A 12,401-nucleotide genomic window follows, 5' to 3' on the forward strand; every position below is an offset into this window, starting at 1 on the left:
TTGCCATGTTGGCCAGGCTGGTCTCGAACTCCTGACTTCAGGTGATCGTCCCCCCTTGGCCTCCCAAAGTGTTGGGATTACAGGCGTGAGCCACTTTGCCCAGCCTCACGCACTTCTGACACTAAAAGTGTGTGGGGTTTTCCCACTAACCAATTCTCCATTTCTCCCTGGACATCAATTAGGTGTCTTACAGTTTAACTCAATTCTGACACTAATTGCCTGGAGTTACAACAGACCCCACAGGATAAGGGCTCAGTCCGGCAAGATGCCCCACCTCAGATGCCAGTTAAAAGTCTGGACCTCCCAAACTTCTGACCAACTGGTTATAAATCAAGGGTTCCTACAACCTTCTCCCAAGTTAAATAATTTGCTATAATGTCTTACAAAATTCAGGGAAACATTCACTTACATTTACTGGTTTGTGAAAGGATATTATAAAGGATACAAATGAATAGCCAGATAAAGAGAGATACACAGGGTGAGGTCCTGAAGGGGAAGGGTCCCAAACATAATAGGTTCTGTTGGAGGTGGGGTATGCCACCCTTCTAGCACATAGTTATGTTCATCAAACCAGAAGCTCCCAAAATCCCATCTTTTAAGGATTTGCATGGAGGCTTCATCACGTAGGCATGTTCAAATAATTGTTAGATCAATCTCCCATCTCTCTCCCTTCCCTAGAAAATGGGAATAGGGTTGAATATTCCAGGCCTCTTATTATAGGTTGGTCTTTCTGATGACCACTTCCCATCCTGAAGCTATCCAGTAACCCACCAAGAACTGCTTCATAAGACCAAAAGGCACTCATAGACTATACAGGAAATTCCAAGGGATTTGGAAGCTCTATGTCAGAAACCAGGTTCAAAGACTAAATATTAGAAGATGATTCCGGTACCTCTATCACTCAAGAAATCAAAAGGGTTTTAGGGGCTCTGTATCAGGAATCAAGGCAGAGGACAAATGTATATTTCCAATTATGTCACAGATGTTGCACATCTTTTCATGTGCTTATTGCCCGTTTGTATATCTTCTTTGGAAAAAAGCCTATTCAGATCCTTTGGGTTGTCTTTTTATTATTGAAATATAAGAATTCGTTACATATTTGGAATACCAGTCTCATTAGATATATGATTTGCAATTTTTTTTTGTTTTGAGACAGGGTCTCACCATCTCTCGGGCTGGAATATAATGATGATTATGGCTCACTGCAGCCTTGGACTCTGGGCTTAAGCAATCTTCCTGCCTCAGCCTCCCAAGTAGCTGAGACTACAGGTGTGCCCACCATACCCAGCTATTTTGTTGTTGTTTGTTTTTGAGACAGGGTCTTGTTAAGTTGCCCAGGCTGATCTCAAACTCCTGGCCCCAACCTTACCCTTGCAAAGTACCAAAATTACAAACTTAAGCCACTATGCCTGGCAGATTTGCAAATATTTTCTACCAGTCTGTGGGTTGTCTTTTCACTTACTGATTTGTAATACAAAAGTTTTAAATTTTGATGTAGTCCAATTTAACATTTTTTTTCTTTTCTGCTTGTGCTTTTGGTGTCAGAGCTAAGAAAACCATTGCCTAATCCAAGGTCATGAAGATTTACTCCAATGTTTTCTTTTAGGAGTTTTATGTAGTTTTAGCTTTACATTTAGGTCTGTGATGCATTTGGTGTTAATTTTTGTATATGGTTTAAGGAAGGAGTCCAACTTGATTATTTTGCTTGTGGATATCCAATTTTTCCAGCACCATTTGACCATTTGTTAAAAAGATAGTTATTTTCCTTTTTTTTTTTTTTTTTTTTAGACGGAGTCTTGCTCTGTTGCCCAGGCTTGAGTGTTATCTGCCCACCTCGGTCTCCCAAAGTGTTGGGATTACAAGTGTGAGCCACACGCCTGGACTTTTTTTTTTTTTTTTTTTTTTTTTTTGAGACAGTCTTGCTCTATCACCGGGGCTGGAGTGCAGTGGCATGATGTCAGCTCACTGCAACCTCTGCCTCTTGGGTTCAGGTGATTCTCATGCCTCAGCCACCCAAGTAGCTGGGATTATAGGCGTGCACCACCACACCCAGCTAATTTTTGTATTTTTGGTAGAGACAGGGTTTCACCATGTTGGCCAGGCTGGTCTTGAACTCCTGGTCTCAGGTGATCCACCCACTTTGGCCTCCCAAGGGGCTGGGATTACAGGTACGAGCCACTGCTCCTGGCCTTTTTTTTTTTTTTTTTTTTTTTTCCATTTATTTGACCTCTCAGCAATTGACAGAGTTCACTACTCCCTCCTTCAAATACTCTAGTATCTCGGTTCTCCTTTTACAGATTTTGCCATTTCTCTTTAGTCTTTATAGGTCCCTTATCTTCTACTAAGCTTCTAAATATTGGGTTTTCAGTTATTGTCACTGTATTGCAAATTACCACAAAACTTAGTGGCATAAAACAATTATTTATTATGCTCACAATGTCTTTCAGTCAGAAATTAAAACTGGGTAAAGCAAGGTCACCTTATCTCTGTTCCAACTGGGGTCTCAGTTGGAAGACTCAGGCTGGGGGACTGGAATAATCTGAAGGCTTGTGAACTTAATGTCAAGCAATCGATAATGGCTACTGCCTGGGAGACCTCAGGCTACATCCACATGAGCCTGTTCATGTGGTTTCTCCACATGGCTAGTTTGGGCTTCCTCATGGCTTGATGGCTTGGCTGAGTATCAAGAGCAAGTATCCAGAGGGAGACAGAGGAAGAAAGAAGAGGAAGCCAGGGGGAAGCCATGTGGCCTTTTATCAACAAACTTCAAAAGTCACACAGTATCACTTTTGCTACATTTTTTTCATCCGAGTAGTCACCACACCTCACCCATGTTTAGATTAGGAAGGGAAACAGACTCTATTTTTTTATGGGGAATGGCAAAGTTCTAAAATAGCATGCGAGACCAGGAATGTTGTTGTGGCCTTTTTAAAAATAATCTGCCACAGTCTTTTCTGGCCACACAGTTCACATCCTTCCCATGTGCTAAATACACTCACCCACATCCCCTAAGATTTCCCAAAGTCTAATCCCATTATGGCATTAGGCTCAAGCTTGAGGTCCAAGATTTCACTGAGGCCAAGACCATGGCAGATAAGATTTCTTAGGTAAGGTTTCTTCCTTTAAAAAAAAAAAAATCTCCAATGAAAGTTTAATTTTTATGTTTATCAAAGTATATACTATATTAGATCATTTGTGTACCAATAATTACACTGATAAGGCAATGAAAATGTTTAGCACTGGAGGCTTATGGTCACAGGAAGTTTTTAAAAATTTAATTTCAATTTTCATACATATTTTTACTGCAGAGACATATTATATACTGCTTTGGCTGAGTCCCATAGGTTTTGGTATGTTGTGTTTCTGTTTTCATTTGTTTCAAGGAATTAGTCAATTTCCTTCTTAATTTCTTTCTTCACCCATTGGTTGTTTAGGAGCATGTTGTTTAATTTCCATGTATTTGTGTAATTTTGAATGTTTCACTTGTTATTGGTTTCCAGTTTTATTCCATTGTGGTCAGATAAGATACTTGATATGACTTCAATTAAAAATTTTTTTTTTTTTTTGAAACGGAGTCTTGCTCTGTACCCCAGGCTGGAGTGCAGTGGCATGATCTCGGCTCACTGCAAGCTCCGCCTCCCGGGTTCACGCCATTCTCCTGCCTCAGCCTCCCGAGTAGCTGGGACTACAGGCGCCTGGCTAATTTTTTGTATTTTTTTAGTAGAGATGGGGTTTCACCGTGTTAGCCAGGATGGTCTCGATCTCCTGACCTCGTGATCCGCCCGCCTCGGCCTCCCAAAGTGCTGGGATTACAGGCTTGAGCCACCACGCCCGGCCTAAAAATTTTTTTAGCCTTGTTCTGTGTCCTAACATATAGTCAATCCTGGAGAATGTTCCATTTGCTAATAAAAAGAATGCATATTCTGCAGCTGTTGTGTGAAATGTTCTGTAAATGTCTGTTAGAGCTATGCTGTGGTTTATCTGATGTTTCTTTGTTGATTTTCTGCCTAGATGATTTCTCCAATGCTGAGTTGGGTGTTGAAGTCCCCAACTGTTATTGTATTGGCATCTGTCTCTTCCTTTAGATCTAATAGTATTTTCTTTATGAATCTGGGTGTGCTGGTCTTAGGTGCATGTATATTTACAATTGTTATAGCTTCTTGAATTGTTTCCTTAATCACTATACAATGTCCTTCTTTGTCCCTTTTTATAGCTTTTGACTTAAAGTCTGTTTTAGCTGATATAAATATAGCTATTCCTGCTTGCTTTTGGTTTCCATTTGCGTGGAATATCTCTTTCCATGCCTTCACTTTCAGTCTGTGTATATCCTTATAGATGAGGTGAGTTTCTTGTAGACAGCATATAGTTGGGTCTTGTTTTTGTTTTTGTTTGTTTGCTTTGTTGTTGTTGTTTAAATTCATTCAGCTAGTTTCTTTTAATTGGGAATTTTAACCATTTTACATTCAAGATTATTATTAATAGATAAGGACTTACTCCAGACATTTATTGACTGTTTTCTGAGTATTTTGTGTAACCTTTGTTCCTTACCCTCCTATTATTTATTTTTGTGGTTGGGTAGTTTTCTGTTCTGGTAAGATTATTTATTCCCTTCTCTTCTTTCTCTGTTGCCTCTCCTGGTGAATTTTATAATTTCGCATATTTTCATGAGGGCAGTTATCATCTTTTTATTTCCAGATGTAAGACTCCCTTGAACATTTCTCTTGGACTAGACTAGTGGTGATGAATTCTCTTATTTTTTGCTTGTCCAGGAAAGATTTTATTTCTCCTTCATTTTTGAAGAATAGCTTTCCTGGGTGTAATATTCTTGGCTAGCTGGGTTTTTTTTCTTTCTATACTTTGACTATATCATCCCTTTCTCTCCTGGCCTGTAAAGTTTCTGCTGAGAAAGCTGCTGCTAGTCTAATGGAGATTCCCTTATATGTGACTTGATGCTTTTCTTTTGAAAAGGAATTCTCTTTTAGAATTATTTCTTTGTCTTTGCCTTTTGACAATTTGACAGCTGGGTGTGGTAGCTCATGCTTGTATTCCCAGCACTTTGGAAGGCCAAGGCAGGTGGATCACCTGAAGTTAAGAGTTTGAGACCAGCCTGACCAACATGGTGAAACCCTGTCTCTACTAAAAATACAAAAATTAGCTGGGCATGATGGCGGGTGCCTGTAATCCAAGTTACTTGGGAGACTGAGGCAGGAGAATTGCTTGAACCCGGGTGACAGAGGTTGCAGTGAGCCAAAAATTGCACCATTGCACTCCAGCCTGGGCTACAAGAATGAAACTCCGTCTCAAAAAAAAAATTATTTTTTGACTATAAGGTGCCTTAGAGAAGACTTGTTTGGGTTGAATCTATGTGGGAACTTTCCAGCTTCCTGGATCTAAATATCCATGTCTCTCCCAAGACCTATGAAGTTTTCAGCTGTTATGTTATTAAATATATTTTCTACACCATCTCTCTTTTCTTCTCCTTCTGGAATACCCATAATGCAATTATTTGTTTGCTTAATGGTGTCCCATAAATCCTATATGCTGTTTTCATTTTTTTTTCTTTTCTTTCTTTTTTTTTCTGCCTGAGTTTTTTCAAAAGACCTGTCTTCAAGTTCAAAAATCTTTTCTTCTGTTTGGTCTAGTCTGCTGTTGAAACTCTTTATTGTATTTTTTATTTCATTCATTGATTTCTTCAGCTCTAAGATTCCTGTTTGGTTCTTTTTTTATGATATCTCTTTGTTGAATTTCTCTGATTTTTTGTTAACTGTTCTATATGTATTCTCTTGTATCTCATTGCGTTTCCTTAAGATGATTATTTTGAGCCACATGTGATGGCTTATGCCTATAGTCCCAGCTCCTTGGGAGGCTGCAGCAGGAGGATTGCCTGAGTCCAAGAGTTCTGGCCTGTAGTGCATTATGCTAATCTTGTGTCTACACTAAGTTTGGCATCAATATGGTGACCTTCTGGGAGCAGAGAACCATAAAGTTGCTTAGGGAGGGATGAACCAGCTCAGGTCAGAAATAGAGCAGGTCAGCCAGATGTGGTGGCTCACACCTATAATTTCAGCAATTTGGGAGGCTGAGATGGGTGAATTGCTTGAGCTTGGGAGTTCGAGACCAGCCTGGGCAACATGGTGAAACCTCGTCTCTACAAAAAATACGACAATTAGGCTGGTGGCTCATGCCTGTAGTTCCAGCTACTTGGCGGGGCTGAGGTGGGAAGATTGCTTAAGCCCAGGAGGTGGAGGTTGCAGTGAGCCGAGATTGTACCACTGCATTCCAGCCTGGGCAACAGAGTGAGACTGTCTTAAAAAAAAAAAAAAAAAAAGAACGAACGAAAGAAAAATAAATGGAGCAGATCAAAACACGTATTTCAATTAATAGTAGGATGCCTTTGAATAGCCACTGCACTCCAGCCTATGCAATATCATGAGACCTTCATCTCAAATTTTTAAGAAAAGACTATTATTTTGAGTTCTTTTTCTGGCATTTTATATATTATGATTGGAGTTTGTTCTTGGAAAATTATTATGTGCATTTGGAGGAGTCATGTTTTCTCAATTTTTCACATTTGATGTGTCCCTATGTTGATTTCTACACATCTGGTGGAACAGTCACCTCTTCCAATCTTATGGAGTAGTTTTCATAGGGAAAGATTTAGTCATGTGGATGAGTCTTGGGGCATCAGTTGGATGGCTGCATTGGCTATGGTTCTAGGTGGACACAGTGGTGTAGTTTCTTTTGCTGTAATCTGCACTAGTGATGTTTGTGAGTGTCCCAGTGGCCTAGGCTGTTAGAGTTTATGGCAGCAGTCATGTAGCTTTACTGGGGTTGGGACCATTGGACTATTTCTTAGGTCAGGGACATGTGCATGCACATCATGGGTTGACCAGCTTGGGGTCTAGCTTGCTGAGGCTGTGGCCATGGACTGTTACTCTGGCTGGGGGCACATGTGCATGGCTGCCCAGCTTGCAGGTATGACAGCCTGGGGTGGGACCTCCAGGCTGTTCCTCTTCTGGGTGCAGGCACACAGTTTCTTGGCCAGCATGGGGTCATATCCACTGGAAGAAGACCTGCAGCCTGTTTCTCAGGCCCTGGGCATGGGCAGGCCTAGGGTCATGGCGTCCAGGAATGGGCCTGTGAGGCTGTTTATCAGGCCACAGGCATGGGAATGTTACTGCTTGGGGGTGTGCCTGCTGGCAGTGGCTCACAGAACTGCTTCTCAGGCCCAGGACACAGGCACATGGCTGCTTGGATGGCCCAGGGGGATATCTGCCAAGGGCAGCCTGTGGGGCTGGAGTACTAGTTTCTTTGTTTTCTTTTTGTTTGTTTGTTTTGAGACAGAGTCTTGCACTTCGGGCTGGAGTGCAGTGGCATGATCTCAGCTCACTGCAACCTCCACCTCCCAGATTCAAGTGATTCTTCTGCCTTAGCCTCCCTAGTAGCTAAGATTACAGGTTCCCGCCACCACACCCAGCTAATTTTTTTTGTATTTTTAGAAGAGACAGGGTTTCACCATGTTGGCCAGGCTGGTCTCAAACTCCTGACCTTGTGATCTGCCCACCTCAGCCTCCCAAAGTGCTGGGTTTACAGGCATGAGCCACCACCCCCGGCCTGGAGTACTAGTTTCTTAATGACAACTCCTTAACTAGTGTTCCACTTGACTGAAAACCTATGAGCTAAAAAGGCAATTTATCTACTCCCTTTCCCACTGTAACCCAATATACAATGGTGTGGCATAGGATAATCTTCTCATTCCCAGAGGGGAAACCAGGAGGCACGTAGCGATCACTGATCTAGAGCAATTCTCTTTTTATGTTTTCTCCCTATATGATTGTCTTAGTCTGCATTGAATTGCTATAAAGGAATACCTGAAGCTGGGTAAATTCTAATGAAAAGAGGTTTATTTGGCTCACAGTTCTGCAGGCTGTACAAGAAGCATGGCACCAGCATCTGCTTCTGGTGAGGGCTTAAGAAGCTTCCACTCATTACAGAAGGCAAAAGGGAGCCCTCATGTGGAGATCACATGTTGGGAAATGAGAGAGAGAGGGGAGGAAGTGCCCAGCTCTTTTTAATTTAATAATCAGATCTCACAGGAACTAATAGCACAAAAATTAACTCATTACCACAAGGACTACACCAAGCCATTCATGAGGGATCTGCTTCCATGACCCAAACCAGGCCCCACCTTGAACATCGGGGATCAGATTTCAACATGAAATTTGAAATATCCAAACTATATCAGTGGTCTTTTCTATTTCCGTACCTTTAAATATCATCCATACATTTGCAACTTCCAAATTTCCTAACATCTCAAATGCCAGACTAGAATATCCAGTTAACCATTTGACACCTTGACTAGGACATCTCAGATATTTACATCTTTTTTTTTTTTTTTTTTTTTTTTTTTGAGACAGAGTTTTCGCTCTTGTTGCCCAGGCTAGAGTGCAATGGCACGATCTCGGCTCGCCGCAACCTCCGCCTCCTGGGTTCAAGTGATTCTCATGCCTCAGCCTCCTGAGTAGCTGGGATTACAGGCGTGTACAACCACGCCCAGCTAATTTTTGTATTTTTAGTAGAGACGGGGGTTTCACCATGTTGGCCAGGCAGGTCTTGAACTCGTGACCTCGTGATCCACCCTCCTCGGCCTCCCAAAGTGTTGGGATTGCAGGCATGAGCCACCATGCCCAGCCAATATTTCCATCTTAACATGTTAAAATGAATTCTTCTTTTCTACTTTACCCCACTTCCTTCACAAACTTGTTATTTTCCTGGTTTCCCCATCTTGGCAGGTGATTCTACTATTCACCTAGTTGCTCAGACCAAAACCCAGGACTCAGACTTAATTACTTTCTCTCCCTCTCTCACCTCTACATCCAATCATCAACAAGTTCTATATTTTTTTCTCTTTTTCTTCTCATCTGGGTTATAACAACTTCCTTATTGGTCACCCTCCTTCATTCTTGCTCCCTTCTAATGTCCTTTGATATAGCAGTCAAAGCAATAATTTAATTCATATGTCTGACCATGGCACGGTCTTGGTCATAATCTTCTGTGAATTCTTATTACCCTTTGAAAAGAATAGAAATTCCTTACCATCACCTAAAAGGCCCATGTATCTGGTCTTTGTCTATTCCTCTGACTTTATTCTGTGCCACTTTCCCCTCACCCACTATGCTTCACTTCCTCTGGGTTTCTTTCAGTTCCTTAGATATAACAAGCTCTCAAAAGGTTCTGTATTGGCCGGGCACAGTGGCTCACACCTGTAATCCCAGCACTTTGGGAGACTGAGGCAGATGGATCACCTGAGGTCAGGAATTCGAGATCAGCCTGGCCAACATAGTAAAACCCCATCTCTACTAAAAATACAAAAATTACCCAGACATGGTGACATAACGCCTGTAGTCCCAACTACTCAGGAGGCTGAGGCATGAGAAAATAGCTTGAACCTGGGAGGCAGAGATTGCAATGAGCCAAGATTGCACCACTGCACTCCAGTCTAGGCAACAGAGCAAGACTCTGTCTCAAAAAAAAAAAAAAAAAAGGTTCTGTATAAATTTTATTCTCTCTGCCTGGAGTATTCTCTCCTAACTTCCCACTCCCACATAACTGAGTCTTTTTCATCCTTTAAGGTATGGCATTCCTGACCATTCTATCTAAGTACATACCCCTCTTTATTATTCTCTGTCATTGTATCCTGTGTGTTTCCTCTATAAAACTTATCCTGGCCGGGTGCAATGGCTCAAGCCTATTAATCCCAGCACTTTGCGAGGCCGAGGCGGGCGGATCACGAGGTCAGGAGATCGAGACCACGGTGAAACCCCGTCTCTACTAAAAATACAAAAAAATTAGCCGGGTGCGGTGGCGGGCACCTGTAGTCCCAGCTACTCAGGAGGCTGAGGCAGGAGAATGGCGTGAACCCGGGAGGCAGAGCTTGCTGTGAGCCGAGATTGCGCCACTGCACTCTAGCCTGGGCGACAGAGCGAGACTGCATCTCAAAAAAACAAAACTTATCCTGGGCTGGGTGTGGTGGCTCATGCCTGTAATCCCAGCACTTTGGGAGGCCAAGGTGGGCAGATCACCTGAGGTCGGGAGTTCAAGACTAGCCTGACCAACATGGAGAAACCCCGTCTCTACTAAAAATACAAAAATTAGCTGGGCGTGGTGGCACATGCCTGTAGTCCCAGCTGCTCGGGAGGCTGAGGCAGGAGAATCGCTTGAACTCGGGAGGCGGAGGTTGCGGTGAGCCGAAATCACGCCATTGCACTCCAGCCTGGGCGACAGAGCAAAACTCCATCTAAAAAACAAACAACAAACAGAAACAAACTTATCCCGCCTTTTAAGTTATATCCTATTAGTTTGTCATCTGTCTGTAGCTCCTTTAGGTAAGGAGCCATGTCTGTGTTATGCATCAATATATACCCAGTGCCCAGAGTGCCTACTCAACAAATATTTATTGAATATTGTTTAAAGGTATAATTTTGTTTTGAGACAATGTTATAATTACTATGTAATTTAATAATGTTAAATGTATTACTTCCTAATTCTTTTGCTGAAAATAGCCTTTTATCTTTTTTCTTGCAGTAATTGCCCTTCCTTTTTGGCTGCTGCTTTAGCCAGAGCCACATCAGATGAAGTCCTTCAGAGTGATCTTTCTGCACATTATATCCCAAAGGAAATGGATGGCACAGAAGGGACTGTGGGTGAGTACCTTTCTACATTATTTGTTTAAAAATACTAGAATCTTCTATGTGTAGTGGTCCACAGAAAATATCTGCAAAATACTAAATCTAATTACATTTACCTGCTGGTTGTTTATATAGTGGTAGCAGGAGAAAAAAAATGCAACTTTTTTCAAATAAATCAATAAAAGGGGAGAAGAGAAAAATACATGTGTATTTTGAAAAAGGTAGAGTAGTATTTAGAAGGTAACTGGAGCAACAGGAGATTGTCATAAGTAATACCTACATGAATGGAAAGATTAAAGTGAGGAATGTGAAGATATTACAAAAAAGATGAGTGGGTGAGGGATAATTCGAGCAAAACCTATTTGAAATGTTTAGCTTACCTTTAAAACTCCAAGTTAGGCCAGGCGCAGTGGCTTACTTCCGTAATCCCAGTGTGAGAGGCTGAGGTGGGCAGATCACCTGAGGTCAGGAGTTTGAGACCAGCCTGGCCAACATGGTGAAACCCCATCTCTACTAAAAAGAATACAAAAAATAAGCCGGCATGGTGGTGCACACCTGTGGTCCCAGCTATTCGGGAGGCTGAGGCAAGTGAATTGGTTGAACCCAGGAGGTGGAGGTTACAGTGAGCCGAGATCACGCCACTGCACTCCAGCCTGGGAGAAAGAGTGAGACTCTGTCTCAAAAAACAAAAAACAAAAAACAAAAAAAGCCCTTAACTTTGTATCAAGTTAAAAGGTACAAAAATTCAAGAAATCAGTTGTAACACAACTTCTCACTAATTATATTAAATTTTATATCTACCAGTAAATAGAGCTCTTTATGATAGATATGCAAATGTGATTTAATTGCATATCATTGTACATTTTTTTCCAGATAAATTATGAGGTTCTATTTCTTAATGAAGTCATGTTTATTAATGTCTTAGGCTTATACATATTTGACAGGATCAAAGAAAATATTTTTATAAAAGTTAGAGAATTACTACTCAAAATTGTTAAGAAATTTTAATATTTCATACGGTTTAAAAGCATTTGCTTTTAAACATGGTATATATGGAGCAAAGCATATATTAATGAATCTGAGTAGCTGGATTCCAGAGAATGTGAGGCAGATATAAAAGTAAACATTTTTGTTCTTCCTTTATCTCTGTAGATGGTTTGTGACAGAAAATTGGCAAGGAAGGAATTACTTTTCTTGTTTTTACTGACAGTAACTGATTCACCTAGAACCAAATTGTTCCAGAGTCAAGCTGGATGGAATTCTTGCTATAAAGCATTGGTCTTTCCTCTGCTACTGATGCATAGAGTAAAAGCCTTATAATGAAAAGATAGATTAAATTCTGCTTCACTCTAGCCAGGGTAATGGCTGATTCAGCTCCAGCTCAGAACAATGACATTAATGACTGATGAGTAATTTACAGCTGCGAGGGGGTGGACTGCTACTTTGGACAGTTTTCACTTTTTTGCATCTCTTTTTTATTTTATTTTTCCGTTTCAAGCAGCAATTATTTATATATTGATGTCTTACGCTACTCCCTGCAGAAGGAGAATACTTAATCTAGAAAGATTGGAGTGTTGCCCTACATGCCTACTTTGGAAGAATTTTTTGATCCCTGTAAGATAGCAAAAGTGAAATGAAGTGTTTTCTTTTGGTGGACATAATTGGTTATTCTGATTTTTTATTTTTCCAAGAGATTACCTAGTAATGTCTCCA

The 12,401-nt window shown here is 41.2% G+C and overlaps 1 protein-coding gene across 1 annotated transcript in view; it reads left to right on the top strand.

Annotated features, from left to right (window-relative positions):
* PPM1E (protein phosphatase, Mg2+/Mn2+ dependent 1E) overlaps positions 1-12,401 on the top strand; it is a 216,097-nt gene that overhangs the window by 178,238 nt on the left and 25,458 nt on the right. Inside the window, exon 2 of the mRNA XM_032162854.2 lies at positions 10,585-10,703. Within this exon, the coding sequence (XP_032018745.1) occupies positions 10,585-10,703 (119 nt within the window). The remainder of the gene's footprint in view (positions 1-10,584; positions 10,704-12,401) is intronic.

Source organism: Hylobates moloch, unplaced genomic scaffold, assembly GCF_009828535.3.
Source record: "Hylobates moloch isolate HMO894 unplaced genomic scaffold, HMol_V3 SCAFFOLD_10, whole genome shotgun sequence".
In the NCBI taxonomy this organism is placed as follows: domain Eukaryota; kingdom Metazoa; phylum Chordata; class Mammalia; order Primates; family Hylobatidae; genus Hylobates; species Hylobates moloch.